Source organism: Xiphophorus hellerii, chromosome 16, assembly GCF_003331165.1.
Source record: "Xiphophorus hellerii strain 12219 chromosome 16, Xiphophorus_hellerii-4.1, whole genome shotgun sequence".
Classification (NCBI taxonomy): domain Eukaryota; kingdom Metazoa; phylum Chordata; class Actinopteri; order Cyprinodontiformes; family Poeciliidae; genus Xiphophorus; species Xiphophorus hellerii.
In genome coordinates, this window is record NC_045687.1 from 18,104,144 (window position 1) to 18,123,726 (window position 19,583).

The window sequence follows — 19,583 nt, forward strand, 5'->3', positions numbered from 1 at the left end:
ACAGATTTTTATCATTTTCATCAATAATTATAAAGAAACATACTGTGCCGCTTCTTTTTCATACCCCTTTCGTTTATATGATGTAATATAAATATATATGTAGTGCATCTTGTAGGCGTGGACTCTTCTTGGTCTTGGACATGTCTCGTGGAATCACAGAGTTTGAAGAATAACACAAAACAGTTATTTTTTAAATTATTCTGTATTTAGAAATGTCAATCTCAGCAGCGTAGAAGAAAATTGCCAAACGTTAACTGTTTAAAATAGTGTGCTCTAAGGGGTCGACAAAAATTAGAAAGGTACTATATTATTAAATTCATATTTAGCTTCAGATTATTGTTGTTCCAGTAGTCTCGCAGAGTCCGGACGTTTTCCAGAACGGTCACTGAGGCTTGTGAAAGGTTTTTACGGAAGCCCAACCGTGCCGGTGAACACCACAGCACAACACGTGGATCAGCCATGACAGCATGCGCAGATCCCACATCTGAAAGAGTCGCAACTAACGCGCTGTGGTCCTGATCTCGGCCCATCCATATACTATATAGATCTGTGTCACTCCAACCGTTACGTGACGCTATAACCGGCAGTACTTCACACTTTCATGGTTACGTAAGCACTTCACTGTCGAGACGCTCCCAAACAGTTCTAAGCTTCAGCTCCTTTTTTCCATCAACATGAACTCAACAACCGTAAAAGAGTCTGAGAAGACGTGCGTCTTGTGCTGCCAGGATATCGACATCTTCGCTTTGGGTAAATGCGATCACCCGGTGTGCTACCGCTGCTCCACCAAGATGAGGGTACTCTGCGACCAGAAGTACTGCGCCGTTTGCCGCGAGGAGCTTGACAAGGTGCGGGTTATTCTACTACTCTGGCCGGGGGCTGGAGCTAGCTAGGCCTCAACGTCATTTTAGCCTCCCTAAGTATTAAAAGCTGCTTCCGTGTAAAAGTGTCTTAAGTGAATTTACAATAACTGTGACAGAAAATGATATAGCGTAGCTTTATTGTGTTTAAATTACATTTTGTTGCTGTCACTCGCCGAGCAAAGCAGGTAATGCTAACATCAGCACAGCAGTATGTGTCCTTTTATCAAGTTAGGTAGTATTACGTAACAAATTGGCTTCAGTGTTTATCAATGAATGAAGACATGCTAAAAATGTTATCCAATATTGGTAGCAATGTCTTAATTTAGCGTCACTTCACTAATATTGTAATTAACTTGCTAACTGCTAATGCCCGGCTAGTAAACATTTGCATTTTGGACAAATGTAAGGGAAACGTGAGAGATTTCAACCCATACTGATGTTAGGTTCAAACTGCAGCTGGGGACCCAAAAAAGTAGAAAAACGATAAACAATTCAAAACCATTTAAAACGCTAAACGCCAGTTTACACATCAAATAAATCACTAAACAATATAAAGGCATTAAATCTTCTCAAACTGTGATATTAAACAATTTGTATTTCATGATTTGTGACTTGATTTAACTTTAAAAATTTTAAATATATTCAAGTACGTCCTTTATTACAAGGTTGGACTACAAACTCTGCATTGTATTCCTCCACGGTTTCTAGGAATTACAGACAACCAAGACAGAACATCCACTTACTGGAAAATCTTTAAAAGTTTAGCCTGGAAAGGTATGAAACCTGATTTAGGATTTCTGGATTTAGTCAGGATATAGAGATAATCATTAGTATGGAAGTGCTGAAATTTTGTAAAAAGAAATCAACTCATCGCTGTCTCCAAACTCTCTCTGTGTGATTTAGCCTATTTTAAATTTTAAAATGCAAATGTCATGGCTGCAGTTCACCTAAGGAAAATTTTTTTTGAATCAATTATTTTCCGTATTGGTAGCATCATGAACATGAAGTTGTTAGTTAAGAGCTTTTTTCTTTTTCTTTTTTTTAAAGTAAAATGTTACTTTCTGGGTGTCATTAGTTTAGCATTTCCTGTCATGCTCTTCCAGGTGGTGTTTGTTAAAAAGCTGAAGACCTTTCAGTCTCTGCCTTATCAGCAGTTTCCCTTTGAGAAGAGATACGACATATATTTCGTTGACGAAATGACCCACTCTCAGTACAGGTATGGAAAGACTCTGCTCTTACTGTTTTTAATGCCTTGGGTTATTATAGTGTTTTAAAACATAAGATGCTAGGGTTTTGCATACCTGATAATTTAGTAACTAAGATTTTGAAAAAGTAGTTGTAACTGGGATAATTGAATGGGCGGGGAAACGGCTTCACTGATGTTTTAGTTTCTCCCACAGAAGAAAATGTTTCTTTTGTAGTAGTATCTGGATAGTTAGCACATCTGTATACATGCCAAACAGACAAACTATCAACATTTCTTAGTTTATTAAGCATTTTTTTCTTTTAAAAGTTGTTGGCTGTTGACTCAGAAAATGCAGCAGAAAATCTCTGTTTTCTAAAGTGTCCATGTTAGAATCAGCTGTGTTCGGCAGGTTTGTGGACTGGAGTTTGACACCCCTGGTCTATAGTCTGTTACCAAAAGTCAAACTAGAACTTTGACTTTTGGTTTTGCTTTCACTGGAAAAATGTAAATTATAGGCAAATGAAAATCAAAGTTTTGTCCTTCTTAACTCATGTAATGCTTCTGCTGGTTATGTTTATGTGCAGATCAGTTTGCTGAATGTCAAGGCTGGGATTAGTATGTGTACTATAAAATATTTCATAACCTTTGCATTTAGTTTTGAATGTCATATTATTTTAAGACCAGTGTTTCAGCTGCTCTCTGTTAAGCACTTCCTTCTAAGTCAAGGGCTTTTTCTTTGTGCAGTCAGGTCACATGACACACGAAGCAGCATCGGCAGTTTCTATTTCACTGTAAATGTAACTGGAAGAGGTTGAGTCATTGGATCAACTAACAGGCATGGCCTATTGCACAGTTTTGCAGACCATGCACACAAATATCTGTGCAAAATGCAGCTGTTGGTCTAACTGGAGCTGCAGCTGAAATAGTAACAGACTATAGACCAGGTGTGATAAACTCTAGTCCTCAAGGGCCGGTGTCCTGCAAGTTTTAGATGTGCCTCTGCTGCACCACACCTGAATAGAATAATTAGGTCATTAGCAAGGCTCTGGAGAACTGATCTACACAAGGAGGAGGTAATTAAGCCATTTCATTCCAGTGTTTTGTACCTGTGGCACATCTAAAAACTGCAGGACACTGGCCCTTGAGGACTGGAGTTTGACACCTGTGCTATAGACTGACCCTCATTTGATTGAATAAACTAAACTATAGTTAAAAATTACAAACAAAAGTTTTTAGAACGGTTTATGAGATGAAACAGTTTTTTCACAGCTCTTATTGGAACGATATAAGGTGCTATCTGTTAGAAATACCTTATTTCCAGAGGGACTAAAAGCTTGATGTAATGAAGAAGCTGGTTTATGTCCCATGCATTCTAGTAAGTGACTGTAATATGGCAGCTGGTGACTCTGTGGTCACAAGGTGGCGATGAGTTTGGCAAGCTGTGGATTCAGAGGCTAGAATCCCAAAGACAACACTGATTTTTTTAAAAATTATTATTATTAATTGCTACAGAAACGGTACTTAAATCTACTAAAATAATTTGGTTTTAGTGCTCAGAGTAGTTTTCTTTTAAGTTAGCTTTTTCTTGATGTGTTTTTTTGTTTATAATCAGGCGTCTGCTGCTGTCGGAGTGCGTCCGATGTCCAGAGCCTAAAGTTTTCTCCAGATTTGAGGAGCTGGAGCAGCACATGAGGAAGCAGCATGAGCTTTTCTGTTGCAAGCTCTGCTCAAAACATCTCAAGGTATTTGAGCTCCTCCCTGATCCAGAGAAATTCAGTATTTCTGTTGTAAAATCAGATCAGTGACTGTAGTAGACCTCTGTTGTTGGTTGTGAAAAGTTTATCCAGAAATCAAATGTATTAAAATGTTAACTGTGTTCTGAAAACCTGCCACCTCTCCAGATCTTCTCTTATGAGCGGAAGTGGTATAACCGTAAGGAACTGGCGCGGCACAGAGCGCACGGCGATCCGGACGACACGAGTCACCGAGGGCACCCGCTCTGCAAGTTCTGCGACGAGCGTTACCTCGACAACGATGAGCTGCTCAAGCACCTGCGCAGGGACCACTACTTCTGCCATTTCTGCGACGCGGACGGCTCACAGGAATACTACAGGTGTTCGCAGAGGAAGAAAATCCACCAGTGTGTTTCATCGGGTTCCCACTTGAGTTTCTTACTGACCCGTCTGTCCTCAGTGATTACCGGTATCTAAGCGAGCACTTCAGAGAGAGCCACTATCTGTGCGAGGAAGGACGTTGCGCCACGGAGCAGTTCACGCACGCGTTCCGCTCCGAGATCGACTACAAGGCCCACAAGGCTGCGGCGCACAGCAAGAACCGAGCAGAGGCCCGGCAGAACCGCCACATCGACCTGCAGTTCAACTACGCTCCGAGGCAGCAGAGGAGGAACGACGGTGGGTCGATGTGGTCTTGTCGAGCTAAAAAGACGTTCTTACTTGCGGTGAGCTTGAATAGTCGTCTTCTTCTTTAGGCATGGTTGGAGGCGAGGACTATGAGGAAACGCGACATAATCGAGGAGGACGGGCAAGACTGCAGATGGGCCAGAAGAGCTGGAGGTACTCCCGGTGAGTTTGCATGATTGGCCCTGGGATCCATTGAAAGCTCCCTTGAACTTCAGCAAATTTCAACCACAAACTTGGATCAAACTTGTGCTGCGTCTTATCAGCATTTCATATGATATACCAACACAAATCAGTGTGTAATGGGAGTAAAGCAGTACTGCAACTCTCTTTTGATTTAAGTTAGCTTCCCTCTCCAGTTGGTACAAAATGCTGCTGCATGATGGCACATACCACCAGTTTTAGCGTCTCTTTACTGGCTTCCAATTAAGTTTCAAATGGGTTTTTTTTTTCTTTATTTTTTTAAAAATCTCTTAATAATCTCCCCCCTTATTTGTCTGAGCTGCGTCAACCTTGCATACCATTGATTGGTCTTAGATCAGATGAAAAAATACTTTAAAAAAAAAAAAAAAAAAAAACATTTTTCCTCCATTGGCTTTTAGCCAATGTGAGTTATTATATGTGCCTTAATCTGTACTTAATTTTTTTTAATTTTATTTAAATTTTTCATTCAGTTGAGTCTAGGGATGAAAACAATTTATAAGAGTAAAATTAGTTCTAATCGATAAACTGATAACGTCCACTTATAGAACTTAGTGTTGTAGTTTGGCCGCCATCCAGAAGAGGGCGCCGCTGGTCATCCTGAAGCCGAGGCGGCTCTAGGATGTTGAAACAAATATGGCGGCCGGCCATTCCAAAACGGGAAAGAGAAACGGTCCAGAGTCCGACATGAGATGCAAAATGCACTTTATGCGGTTCTGTTTTGAAATATTGACACTCGACAAACTCCTTTAGTTTCACCTTAGTAACTGTTCATTCTGAGGGCTGTCGTGAGTTAATGCACTTCATCTAACCAAGTCTTAATATTCCTTCAAAAGCAACCACACACAGTACTTCTGTATGAATACCTCTCTGTTAATGAGGAATCAAGTGTTTCAAATATTTTATTGTCTTCATCATTTGGTTTTCTATTTGGCAACCTAAGAGATTCATGTTTTGTTGTATTTTATAATTATGTCTAAGTTTAATAATTTGAGAACCACAATTTACAGTTTATTCAGTCAGTGTTTAATACAGCACACACAAATAATGTTAAAATTTAACGTGTGTTTTTTAATTCGGCATATTATGAAAAATGTATCCCTTTTTCTCATGTTATGAAAAGACGGTCGACCCTCTTTTTCTTAGCAACTTAAGAATATGGCAACTTATAAATGAATCTTTAGTGGATGGATGAGTCAGCCAACTTTAATTCATTAATCGATAATTTGCATCCTATCTCAGCCTATCCTGTCTTCACATTTCACCTCCAAAGCTCCATTTCTAAACTGTTCATCTTATCTGTGCAGGGAAAGAGAAGAAGAGGACAGGCAGGTCGAAGCAGCTTTAAGAGCATCGATGGCGATGCAGAGGCAGACGGAGCGGGCTGCCATGCTAAGGCAAACGGAGCGACCGGTGATGCAAAGGCAAACGGAGCGACCGGTGACGCAAAGGCAAACGGAGCGACCGGTGACGCAAAGGCAAACGGAGCGACCGGTGACGCAAAGGCAAACGGAGCGACCGGTGACACAAAGGCAAACGGAGCGACCGGTGACGCAAAGGCAAACGGAGCGACCGGTGACGCAAAGGCAAATAGATCGGCCTGCGATGCAAGAGAGGAACACTTCAAAACACTGTAGAGACGAGAGGATAGAGAGAATAGAGCCTGAAGAGCCCAGACACCTGACTGGACCGATCAAACCAAGCAACAAGCCTCCAGGTAGAAAAATAAAATCACAGTAACTTTATCTTCTTCTTCAGATTACCAACTTTGTCTTCAATGTTTTTTGTGTTTTGTTGTTTTTTTAACAGTAAAAACAATGAAGAGCTCTAATCCAGGAGATGAAGACGACTTCCCCGCTTTAGGAGCCTCCGCCGTAGCACCAATGTAATCCTCAGTTCACCAAATTAACTCATCATCTCATGACAGTCAGTTGTTGTGCTGAATTGTCTCCCTTGTGTTCTCGTCTCTCCAGCGCGAAGCCGGGTCTGGCAGCACCTTCTGCTGCGGCGCTGAAGGAAGAGGAGTTCCCAAGTCTTTCCAGCACTGCGGTTTCCTCCCCGATGACTCCTGCTTATTCCGGACAGCCGAAAAAGAATTCCTCCTTCCAAGAGGAGGACTTCCCCGCTTTGGTGCCCAAAGTTCGTCTTCTCAAACCCGCAGCGAACGCCAACTCGGCGTGGTCCAACAGCACCCCTGTGGCCAAACCGAACCCTCAACTTCCTCCTTCCTCCAGAGCTCCGCCTCCTCTCTCAGCCGCTCCCTCCGGGCCTCAGCTCCTCTCTTCTTCAAACTCGTCATCCTCCCGCAAGAAGAAGAAAGTCGGGGAAAAAGAAAAGGCGACGCCTCCTTCTCTGTCTGACGACGACGACGGCGGAGGAATGACGCAGCAGGAGTTCCGCTCGGTGCCCACCATGCTGGATATCTCCTCCCTCCTCACCGTCAAAGGAGCCAACAGCAAGCCCTCCGCCACCCCATCCTCTGCAAATCCGCCCCCTAACACGGACCTCCCCTCCTCCAAAGCCGGCAAGAAGAAAAAGCAGAAAAACTCGGCTGCCTCCTCCGCGTCGGCGCCCTCTGTTTCGGGCACGACGGTGCCGGTGAACGCAAGCTCCGTTGAAACGGCTGCGCAGAAGGAAAACGTCCCTGAGAAAACTTGGAGCAAATCGCTGTCCAGCGCCGTCACGGCAACCAGCGTGTCGGCCAGCGGTCCCACTGACACGACATCGGCTGTTTGCAGAGAATCTCCGAGGGCAACGACACCGCCTGTTGTGGTTCCGGCGCCGGAGCCAGAGGAGGAATTCCCTGCTCTCATGACCAAGAAACCTCCTCCAGGTGAAACTTAGTAGCCTAGTTAAAGTCTTCTGTCTGCAAAACAAGCAACTATAAACTTCAATTCATGTTATCTGGATTTTAATTGTGTTTTATTTTAATTTATCCGTTGGTTTCACAAAAAATGAGATTTAGAATCTAAATTACTGACAGCAGTAATATACAAACCTAAACAACTATACAGTTTCTAAACATTAAAAGGTCACTAAAAACAGAATAGGCAACCAAAATGAGTCCAACGTTGATGCAACTCAAAGGAAGCAATCAAAGAATGTTTGAGTAATTGGAATATTTAAAAATTGGTTTTATTCGTCCACCGAGTCAAAGTATAAAGAGTGAAATCCATCAGTACCTAAAAATGTAGCTTTTTATGTTCAGCCTTGTTGTTTATGTTCAATAGTGACTCTTTCACCAGTATAACAAAAGATTTCTGTGACAGGCTCAGTTTTATTAGACGACATAAAGCAGCTTCATAAATCAAGGTTAGGTTGTTCAACAATTTAAGGTGTGAGGATCTGAAAATGTAAAGAGTTCAGGAAAAGACGTACCAAGACATGGCCGTCCATCTTAAATGACTGGTTGGCAAATGAGAGCTTTAATCAAAGAAGCAAAATTGAGAGCAGTGTTAACATTTTTGACATTCCAAATGCTGTGTGTGGCAGAAAACTCACCTGTACTGAGAAACATGGTCGTAGCAGCATCATGCTGTGGGGATGCTTTCCTTGAGAACAGGGAAATGGATGCGGCTAGATGCAGGGCAAAAACTTTAAAAACCAGTGTTTCTTTTTTCTCTTATGCTTCACAAATATCTTGAACTTTGGTGTACCAGAGCAAATCCCACCAAAATACAATAAAGTTTGTGTTTGCCATGTGACAAAATGTGAAACATTGGATAGAGTTTTAATGGATTTGCGAGGAATAAACAAAAATCAACCAGTCTTTACCGCTGTAATGGTTTCTCCGACCAGTTTTTTTTTTTATGCATTCAAGTACATCTCGTATACTTGGGATGTCTTGATATCAACTTATCGTCAAAGTGATGTTAAACCTTTATTTTATTCTCAAATGTGTGCACAGTGAATGTGTTTCCATTGTAGTTTTGCAAAATACACTAGCTTTGATAACAGCCAAAAAAACATGTCACCCAACTGCAAAAGGTTTTTATCAAAAACATTTTCTTTTTAATATAATTGCCTTGTTTGAATTAAGCAGATTTATTTTTGCAATTCCAATTTGCTCAGTTGACAATGCAGCAATTCACCATTTTCAACTTGCTTTATTGTTTTATCCATCCAGTCAGTGGCTATACCTGTTCGTCCTTGTTATACATATTTGTGTCATTTTGTCGTGAATCAATTTTTGTGTAGCGAAAGGCTTTAGAAGGGTAGCTAAAGGGATTTTTTAAAATCAAAGTTTGGATAATCAAAGTGATACAACTGCAAGTCTAGAGGGTGAAACCTCTGTGCTCTTCATAATCGTTTTCATTCACAAGTCAAAACTCATAAGACAGGCGGCTCTGAAGGAAGTTGTTCATCAGTATTGAGCTGTAAAGTAGCCCAGTGTTTGATCTTGACATTGTTTGCATGCATGCGGTCACATGCAGGGTTATCAGTCAAAACAGCCTGAAGCGCCATACAAATGTATAAAACCAAAGGAAGGCTTGTTCTGCTCCGATGAGTAATATTTGGAGTATGTTGTGGATCACAGCTGTAACCACACGGTTGGTCCTGGTTAACCATCGAATGTGAATAAATCTTGAGTACCGTATTTTCCGCACTATAAAGCGCACCTTCAATGAATGGCCTATTTTAAAACTTTTTTCATATATAAGGCGCACCGCCTTATAAGGCGCATAGAATAGACACTACAGTAGAGGCTGGGGTTACGTTATGCATCCATTAGATGGAACTGCGCTAAAGGGAATGTCAACAAAATAGTCAGATAGGTCAGTCAAACTTTATTAATAATTACAAACCAGCGTCCTGAAAACTCCGTTCATTCCCAAAATGAATAAACAGCTGTTTGATTATTTTCACCATTGATTCGTTCATGTTAAATTCTCTCGCTGCTGCTCTATTCCCGTGTTCTACTGCGTGACTTGAGCTTAAACTCTGCGTCGTAAGCGTGTCTCTTAATAGGAGCCATTTTGGGGTCTTTACACAAAACCCAGCGTGCACCGCACGCTTCTTCTACGGGGGAAAATGAAGTCGGCAGCTGCTTACCGTAGTTGCGAGACCTGTTGTGGCTCAATATTGGTCCATATATAAGGAGCACCGGATTATAAGGCGCACTCTCGGCTCTTGAGAAAATTGAAGGTTTTCTGCCTTATAGTGTGGAAAATACGGTACTTGGTGCCAACGTAGAATAGGTAAGCACGTCTCTATTTTGAGGACAGATGTCAACAGATGTGATCGAACACCATAAAACGTCGGCAGGCTGCTTAAACTATCTGGAAGCTTCAGATCTGACACCATCTCCTCAGGTGGTCCGAAGAGCTGCGACTGTAATCTGTGTTTATCTGACAGGGTTCAAGACCTCCTTCCCAGTGAAAACCACAGCTCCAAGCCCAGCCCCTGCGATGCCCCCGCCTCCGCCTGGACTGGGAAGCTCAGCCCCGAAGCCGCCCCCGGGCTTCACAGGAATCGCCCTCAACAGCAACGTGGTGGAGCCCACGGTCAGCCTGTGAGTAGTAGTTAGACATATTGACTCTGATTACCGTAATATCTGGACAATCGAGTGCACCTGAATATACGCTGCACCCGCTAACTGTAAAAAAAAGAAAAAGTACATGTATAGGTTGCACTTGTATACAAGTTGCAGCTGTCCATGCTGACAAAAGATATTCATGTAAAAAACAATTATTTTTTTTTAGCCTACTAGAAAGTCAATGACTGCTATCTTAATCTTTCTCCTGCGCAATAAAAACCATTAAACTTGTCTTCTTCAGTGTCATCGTTGAAAATCCTCAGAATTGCTTTCTGTTTTATCGTCTCATGTTCTGTTTTGTTTTGTCCTTCTTCTTTCAGTCCCCCCAAAATGCCGACTAATGGCTATTTGGTGCCGGACGACTTCCAGCAGAGAAACCTGGAGCTCATCAAGTCTATTAAAAAGCATCTCCACCATGACGAGTCCAGTTTCAACCAGTTCAAAAATTATTCGGCTCAGTTTAGACAGGTAACGTCGGCATCTTCCCCATTTTGTAATCAATAGATTATATAAGTGAAATGACTTGAGAAGTATTAACATTCTTCAAATTTTCCACCTTTTTCTCAGGAGACAGTAATTTGAATTAGTCTTATTGGGTTTTTGTGTGAATATTCCATGAGGAGTAACTACTTACATTTGCTCAGTTACATTTACTTGAATTTAACTGAGTAATACATTCACGTACCCCTAAACACCAATTAAACTGAAATACAGAGGCACGCCACACTTTTTAGATTTTTATTTGACAAAAAAAGAAAGAAGAAAATAATCCAACCTCACAACTATACCCTAATTATATTGATCTGTCTCATAAAAACATGACGTTTGTGTTTTCAGTGTCACAAAAACAAGACAATAAATGGTACAGTTCACTGCAAAAACACAAAAGTCTTGGCAAGTATTTTTAGTCTAATTTCTAGTGCAAATATCTCAGTGCTTCTGAAATGAGATAAAACTAATTTACAAGTAGCTTTACAGCAAGGTATAAGAGCATGTTTTAGATCAATAACTCCTTAATATTGATGGAAAAAGTACTTGTTCCACTGGCAGATTGTTTCACTTATAACATGGGAAAAATGTCTTATTAAAAGAAATAATCTACCAGTGGAACTTGAACTTTTTCATCAATGTTAACAAATTATTTACCTTAAACAATCTCCTGTATCTTGCTGCAAAGTTCCTTGTAAGTTAGTTTTATTTTTATTTTTAAGTGTACTACGAAACTAGAAACTAAAGGAAAAATTCTTGGCAATATTTTGTGTTTTTGCGGTGTCATAGGTTAGGAAACCCTCACCTGACTGCTTTCCTGTTTCCTTTAACCGTCTCCTGTCCGTTTCCAGAGCGTGATCTCAGCGGCCCAGTACCACCGCAGCTGCAAGGAGCTGCTGGGCGACGACTTCAACAGCATCTTCAACGAGCTGCTGGTCCTGCTGCCGGACACCGGGAAGCAGCAGGAGCTGCTGACCGCCCACGCTGACTGCAAGGCGCTGGAGAAGCAATCCGGCGCCAGCGGGGGGAAGAAGAACAAGAACAAGAAGAACGCCTGGCAGATGCCCGCCACGACGGCCAACACTGCAGCCGAGCTGGACTGCCAGGTGTGCCCCACCTGCCGACAGGTTCTGGCCCCAAAAGACTTCAACTCCCACAAGACCCTGCACATCACCGAAAGCGAGGAGTTCCCCTCCTTGCAGTCCATCAGCCGCATCATCAGCTAGCCCCACTCCCCCCTCGTCCCCCGTCTGTTTACCGTTGCCGGGCGACATTTCAGCTGCAGCTCCGTGAAGGCGTTGCAGATGCCAGCGTGCGACAGCAGCAGCCCGTTTGCCGTTTACGCAAACAGAGGGAGCCTCAGGCCCTCCTCTGATGCAGATTATATTGATGGGTTGGTCCAAATGGTTTTCCACTTGGACCCGCTTCCTTCGAGGATGTCTCCAGCTGGCACTCACTGAGAGTGTCTGTAATCAGAACTGTGACTATAATAATAATAATAATAATAATAATGGAGGAAGGGAGTTGCGGTCTAAGAGAGAAATTCAAATGATTGACTTTTTTTTTTTTTTTTTTACGTTGCTTTATTGCTTTCACTTAAACAGAAAACTGCACTTTGTCTTGGTAACATGAGTCAGTATGAGCATGGCAGCGACCTGCTTGGTTAAACAACTAAGCAATTCAGTTCCAGTAATTAGCACCATATTTATTTAAATATAACAGATTAATTGCTTAGTTTTTGCTGCTTAATCCAGAAGGTGGTCGGCCAGCTCATGGTGCAAGGATTTTCTTTTTGTCATGATGTGACAGAAAATAAGCTGCTTCTGATTTTGGAACAAATTTCTGTTCATATTTAAACTGTTATGATTATTATTATTTTTTTTTAACATTCACACTCATTCCGTTCGTATCCCCATCCGGTAATCTTGGCATGTTCGTCGATCATCACCGGGGCTGTTGTACTGTACAGGGTTTCAACGAAACAAACTCATCTTCAATCATTTATTTCTCCTTGAGAATCACTGGGAAATGAGACTGATGTCGCTTAATTTTAGTCCCAGCTTTAAATTATTGCACGTTTTACTATAATTTGTCTGACTGAAAGAACATAACCTCCATCGAAGCACCTTAACGTGTCGACACAAGTGCCAGCGCTTCTCTTTCTGTTTTGAGATTTCTGGTTTTGCCTGGAAATCGTACATTAGTGCACTGTTTTCCATCCACTTCCAATAAAGCTGATCGCATTGTACATCTCTGTCTCATCACTATTTCTAGTTCAGTCTGTCATATTCCAGCTGTATTGGACTGAACCAAAAAAAAAGAAAGATTAATTATAATAGAAAAAAGCCTGTAATAGAAAAAAAGTTTGTAGATTTAAATGTGTAATGTTATTTTTCCTTTTAAAGGGGCAGTATTATGTTTTCCAGGCACATTGTGCAATTTCAGTTGTTATAAAAACGCTGTATTAGAGGTGTGCCTATCGATCGGCCACCGATCATAATCGGCCGATTTCCGTGAAAAAATGTATGATCGGTGATCGCCGATCACTGTCTCTTGCTGCTGATCACCAAAACCGATCACATTTATCTCACTTCTCAGCCTGCGTGTGCAGCTCGTCTCCTCTTTCCTTCACACTGCGCAAGCGCGCAGCAACAACTCCTGAAATTACCTCTGGGGTGAAGCACGTCAAAATGCGTCAACACAACGACTCTAATATGGCATTTAAAAAACAAACACTTGACGGAGTTCGGCTATATCGATGCTTAATGCAGGAATAAAAGGACATCCGCAGCGGCTAGAAAGCAGGTAAAGCCGCGCACAGCTACCAACACTCACCCGGATTAGCATCACGGTCAGAAAGCTAAACAAATAGCCTGAAAAATAATTCAAGTCTTCGAGCTGGCGGTGTAAGACGCTGGTTCTGCTCTCGCTTTTGGACCGCCGCTACACGCTACTGGTAGTAATATTTCAGAGGGAGCGCCGCTCTACCTCCACCAGACAGTGAACTCTCACACTACGGTAACTAAAAAAAAAAAAAAAGATTTTAGATGTGTATTAAAATATGTATTATGTCTAAATTAGGTGAATTTATTGGCAGATATTTTTTTTTCCCATTTTGCCAGATATCATTTATACCTAAAGCGAAAAATTATTGATCGGCAGAGATCGGCCTCATGGATGATCGGTATCGGAATCGGCAGCAGAAAACCTGATCGGAGCATCCCTTTGCTGTGTACTGTAGTGTTAAATAAATTTGGAGTTTTACAGAATAGTGAATTTTTGTTAAACAAAAATCTTTCAGAGACTGCTATTTGAATAGCAAAATCAAATAAATCCATTTTTTTAAAGCAAAGTTGTGTATAAAACACTGTACTACAAGTTTAAAACTGAGTGCATAAACAACTGAAGCAGGCACGCTTTTAGTAAACTCTCTGCTAACTACTCGAAATTGCTGGTGGCAACTGGCCATTCACTCTAACCGTCAAATATATTAAGACAGAACAAGTCCCACAGTTCTTCAGTCTGAACGAACTCCACAGTTCTTCACGGAAATCTTCTTTTTTTTTTAGGACAGTAGAAAACCGTTAGGCACGTTAGCATACCGGAGCAAACAGTACAAAGCTACTTCTTCCGGTCTGACGTTTTTCATCCGTTTCTCTAACGAGCCGGCAAAGCTCAGGGCTCATCTACACACAGCTCCCTCTGGTGGTCATTATGAAGCCATGCTTTTCCACTCAGCTACATACTCCCCTGCTAAAAAAGTCAACGTCCTCGATGACTTAATATGTTTTCTTTCATTACACTTCTGGCCTATCTGAATTTTTAGCCAAGTATCCTGTATTATTTGTGCCAACATCTAGTACCAACGCTGCTGCTGCATTCTTGTGATTCTAAATAAATAACTACCACTAACTACAGAGTAAAATAGGCTACATTATCACCAAACGTACAGTAAACATGATGAATTCCTGTGCCTGAAGCATGCAGAGCTGAAAGATTTTATTTATTAAAATTTTTTTCAGTAAATCTCTACAATTGATTATTGAGATAAATTGGTTTGCAGAATCAGATAGTCAGCTGCAAAAAGAGAAAAACATCTTCAGCTAAAGTAACTTTTCTCATTACTTACTCTCTGAAGCCACTAAAGAGAGTCTACGAGTGTCTCAGGTGTAGGATCTGAAGCTATCTACGAAGACCCGGATGCATTACTGGTAAAAAAAAAAAAAAAGTAATTAGATGGAACTTCATTCCTTAAAATTTTTTAAATTTGGAGAAATGGTAACTTAGACATGTGTTTCAGTGATATTAACCCATCTGCTTCAGAGACTTCTAACCCTACTCAATCTGGAGAGACTCAGACGGAGAAAAGGGAAACAATTAGAAAAGTTTATTAACAGCATGAATTAAATCGTTGGCGCTCGGGCCCCAGCTGAGGACATTGATTATCGCAAACTTTGCGATGGGCTCGGATAAGCATTCCATATGCTGTTAGGAACGTCATCCCCTAAAAAGAGGTCAAGGCCAGGGCCGAGGCCAGAGAATCGGAGGCAGAAAGCGCTAAAGGAGACGAGGTGCGCTGATTTAGATTGCGAGGTTAGAACCGAACAGAAGGTGAAACGACAGCGACAGCATTCCATATGCTGATAGGAATGTCATCCCTCAAAAGAGGTCGAGGCCAGGGCCTATGCCGGGGGATAGGAGACTGGAAGGTAAAGAGAAGAGGAGCTGCGCTGACTTGGATAGCGAGGTTAGAACCAAACAGAAGGAGGTGACATGACAGCAACCGCATTCATATGCTGATAGGAACGTCATCCCCCAAAAGAGGTCGAGGCCGAGACCGAGGCCAGCGAATCCGAGACGGAAAGCGTTAAAGGAGAAGAGGTGCGCTAGCTTAGCTTGCGAGGTTAGGACCGAACTGAAGGAGGTGATGAGACAGTGATGGGCTTAGGTGAACATTCCAGTTGCTGCTAGGAATGACATCCCCCAAAATAAGGCCGAGGTCAGGTCAAGGCTGGAGGATAGATGACGTAAAAGTAAAGAGAGGAGTCGCTCTGACTTAGCTAGCGAGGCTAGAATCGGACAGAAGGAGGTGGCTTGACAGTGACAGGAGGGAAGAGTGGGAAAGAAAGGCAAAGATCAGCGGGGGACATAGCAAGCCAAGGGATGGTAGAATGCACAGAGCGCATGGCATAGGGTGCACAGAACGCAGGGCAGGGCATGGGAAGCAAAAAATGCAGTGCAGGGCATGGGATGCACGGAACGCAGGGCATGGGATGCACGGAACGCAGGGCATGGGATGCACGGAACGCAGGGCATGGGATGCACGGAACGCAGGGCATGGGATGCACAGAACGCAGGGGAGGGCATGGGATGCACAGAACACAGACTATGGGATGCACAGAACGCAGGCCATAGGGTGCACAGAACGCAGGCCATAGGGTGCACAGAACGCAGGGCAGGGCATGGGATGCATGGGTTGCACGGGACACAGGGCATGGGTTGCTGGTAGGGTTCCTGCGACAATGCAAGTGTGAATGCTGAATGCTTTTGTTGAAGATGCCAAAATGTTTGAAATCAACTGCTGAAGACTTGCAGAAATGCAAGAAATAGGCAGACGCACCAGAACAAATTATAATCCTGCAAAGTGCCTAAATGGGATTATTATAACAGAAAAACTGTTGAAGAGGAGTAAAAGCTTTTGAATAATGGGAAAATTCCACCTAAACAGTAATAGAAATTTCTGGAGAACAGTGGCTCCTAACCTAAACCGTAGGGTCACCGCAGTTTATTAGGTAAAATTATACAAAAGGCTAAAAGTAGCTAAAATACTAATGGTTGCATCTAGGCTTCCACTTGCATGTAGAGTTACAGTAATATATTCTATGCAATGTAAAAAAAACTCATGTAAAACCTAAAATTTGAAAAAAGAGAGAAACGTTCCCCTATTCCCTCTGATAAAAACGGTGGGTGAATGAAGTCCATACCTTTTATGGTTCCTGATATATCAACATTTATTTGGAGGCATCATTTAGCACAGTGACTACAAAAAACATGCCACATGCAGCACGAAAAAACCAATGTCAAAAGCTCAAATTATTCCCAGGTGTTAAACAGCATAAAAGCTGTTAGACTGCCCAAATTCAAAATGGCCGCTGCCTGGTTTCCTCCATGACAGCCCTGAAACTGCCATGGAGTGACAGTTTCATTGATTGATCAATGGGAATCAATCAATGATTGATTGCCATTGAAAGGCACGACCTAAAACATCCACTGTGAAACACAGCGGACATTTTATATTGTAATTCTCAATTCTGCCACTGGATGGAGCGGTTTCCCCCATGGGGCGAAAAATTCATAAAAAGCTGAATATTATAAAATGTATGAATGTTATGAATACCAAGAGATGTAGCCGGGATTAGGAGAGCAAGCTGAATAGTATAAAAGTTGAATGGTGAAAATAGCGCAAAGTATGCGGGAGAAGAAGCGCGGTGAAATTTACGGAGCAACCAGGAAAGTGGAACTTGATATTAAAAAAAATGTGTAGGGCAGTAAAGTGGAGGGACCAATGGTTCCCTGGCTCCCTCTGTTCCGGCGAAGCTGTGCAGGTCACTTCCAGTTCAGACTTGTGAGAAAAATGTATTTAGTGCCCACAGATTCTCTTTTCTTTTCATAGTGCATGCTCACTGTGTGCTATTATTATTCCTAGCAACAGTTGCCATGCTGATGACATCATTGTCAGCAGCATGACTTCTAAGGATGCCTCTGTGATGTCATAAAGGCCATCATATGACCAACTGATCAGTTAATTCTCTGGTCAGTCAACAGAAAATTCATTTGGACGTTTTGGACCGATGAAGATGGCTGACCAAAGCTCAGAGAGTGACGTTTACGTGAGACCCAAGGTTTCCTTTTGGAGTAAAGTTAAGAAGACTTGCTCAAATAAAGTTCATCCTGGCCACACAACGCCAGATTATCAGAAGAGGAAATTCCTTAGCGAACTTCTGTGGAAAATTATTGAGAAAGTGGCAGATGATGCCACAATGCATCTGGTCAGAGAGACATTTTGCGAACAACATCGCAAAGCTTTGCTTTTAATTTCAAGAAAGACAGGAAAACTAAATGTGGACGTTCTATCAGAAGTGTCAGAGGAGTTAAGTGAGAGAATTTTTCAGAGCATTACAAGAGATGCATTCCACTTCGCTTCTGAACTTAATTTGATCGCGCTTCTTGATTACCGAGAAGGACACGAATTTATGGCGGAAAAATTCAAACACCACCTGGAGAATCCTGTTCCTCCAAAGGAAATGTTTTCATCGACAAAGCGAAAGATTAGAAAGACATTTTTTCCCAGCGAAGACTTGTATTCTGCTGAAAACTGTCTGAGTGAGGATTACACTCAGACAGGCATAGATCCAGAACGATTTTTGAGGGACGCGAATGAGCTGGGTTTCAAACGGGGAACTGAAGAAGAAAGGAGACATATGGTATATTTAATTCTTTGGCGGATAATTTATAAGACGAGCTACAGGTCTACCTATGGGGCTTACAAAAGGAAGGACACTGAGCCTGTCCACGGAAGGCTTGCCCCTAGACTCTGGGAAGAGGTGAAGGATATAGATTTTGTCATTTTTGAGGATATGGAAAGAAAAATCTGCAATGACATCGTTCAACTTCTCAGCGGCAATGACGATGTAGTTAAAGAAATGCTGTTTAAAATGATAAAAAGTGACAACCCTATAGTTATTTACAAACTTGTACAGTGTTTCAGAACCACCCTCACAACTCCTAGAAAAGTTCATTTTCAGCAAGACTACCTCAGAAAGACTTGGAAATGGATTCAACATGCTGTCTGCTGTGGAGACGATTCGGACGTTGTTCAGACACAAGAACCCTTTTACAGAGGACCAGACGTAGAGCCAACCTCAGTGTTGGGACCGGCCTCAGAGTCAGGACCGGCCTCAGAGTCAGGACCGGCCTCAGAGTCAGGACCGGCCTCAGAGTCAGGACCGGACTCCGAGTCTGGACCGACCTCAGTGTCAGGACCGGCCTCAGAGTCTGGACCGGACTCTGAGTCAGGACCTGCCTCAGTGTCAGGACCGGATTCCGAGTCCGGACCGACCTCAGAGTCAGGGCCTGCCTCCGAGTCCGGACCGACCTCAGAGTCAGGACCGGCCTCAGAGTCAGGACCGACCTCAGAGTCAGGACCGGCCTCCGAGTCAGGACCGACCACTGAGTCAGGACCGGCCTCAGAGTCAGGACCGGCCTCAGAGTCAGGACCTGCCTCAGAGTCAGGACCGACCTCAGAGTCAGGACCTGCCTCAGAGTCAGGACCGACCTCAGAGTCAGGACCTGCCTCAGAGTCAGGACCTGCCTCCGAGTCAGGACCGGCCTCAGAGTCAGGACCTGCCTCAGAGTCAGGACCTGCCTCAGAGTCAGGACCGGCCTCAGAGTCAGGACCTGCCTCAGAGTCAGGACCGACCACTGAGTCGGGACCGGCCTCAGAGTCAGTACCGACCTCCGAGACAGGACCGACCTCAGAGTCTGGACCTGCCTCAGTGTCAGGACCGGACTCCGAGTCCGGATCGACCTCAGAGTCAGGGCCTGCCTCCGAGTCCGGACCGACCTCAGAGTCAGGACTGGCCTCAGAGTCAGGACCGACCACTGAGTCAGTTCCGACCTCTGAGTCGGGATCTGCCTCAGAGTCAGGACCGACCACTGAGTCAGGACCGACCTCAGAGTCCGGACCTGCCTCAGAGTCGGGACCTGCCTCAGAGTCGGGACCTGCCACCGAGTCGGGACCGGCTTCCGAGTCCGGAACAAGCTCCGAGTCAGGACCTGCCCCTGAGTCGGGACCTGCCTCTGATTCGGGACCAGCCTCTGAGTCAGGACCT

General features: G+C 43.2%; 1 protein-coding gene across 2 annotated transcripts; it reads left to right on the forward strand.

Moving 5' to 3' along the window:
• Positions 1 to 583: 583 nt before the first annotated feature.
• znf598 (zinc finger protein 598) lies at positions 584 to 12,940 on the forward strand. Of its 2 annotated transcripts, XM_032587739.1 has the most exons (13): positions 584 to 848; positions 1,967 to 2,079; positions 3,662 to 3,791; positions 3,951 to 4,162; positions 4,243 to 4,460; positions 4,538 to 4,631; positions 5,975 to 6,172; positions 6,254 to 6,384; positions 6,477 to 6,552; positions 6,641 to 7,500; positions 10,023 to 10,179; positions 10,524 to 10,671; positions 11,544 to 12,940. In XM_032587739.1, the coding sequence occupies exons 1-13, from the start codon at positions 675 to 677 to the stop codon at positions 11,916 to 11,918; spliced, it is 2,886 nt and encodes a 961-aa protein (XP_032443630.1). In that variant the 5' UTR covers positions 584 to 674; the 3' UTR covers positions 11,919 to 12,940. The 2 variants fall into 2 exon arrangements, with proteins under 2 accessions (XP_032443630.1, XP_032443629.1); XM_032587738.1 differs by having other exon boundaries at positions 5,975 to 6,384.
• Positions 12,941 to 19,583: the final 6,643 nt, after the last annotated feature.

Bases quoted from the DNA above. Each gene is read 5' to 3' on its own strand.
- znf598 (XM_032587738.1), top strand. From the start codon at position 675: ATGAACTCAACAACCGTAAAAGAGTCTGAGAAGACGTGCGTCTTGTGC. The intron at 6,385-6,476 runs GTAGAAAAATAA...TTTTTTTAACAG, and splicing joins ACCAAGCAACAAGCCTCCAG to TAAAAACAATGAAGAGCTCT. The intron at 10,672-11,543 runs GTAACGTCGGCA...GTCCGTTTCCAG, and splicing joins ATTCGGCTCAGTTTAGACAG to AGCGTGATCTCAGCGGCCCA.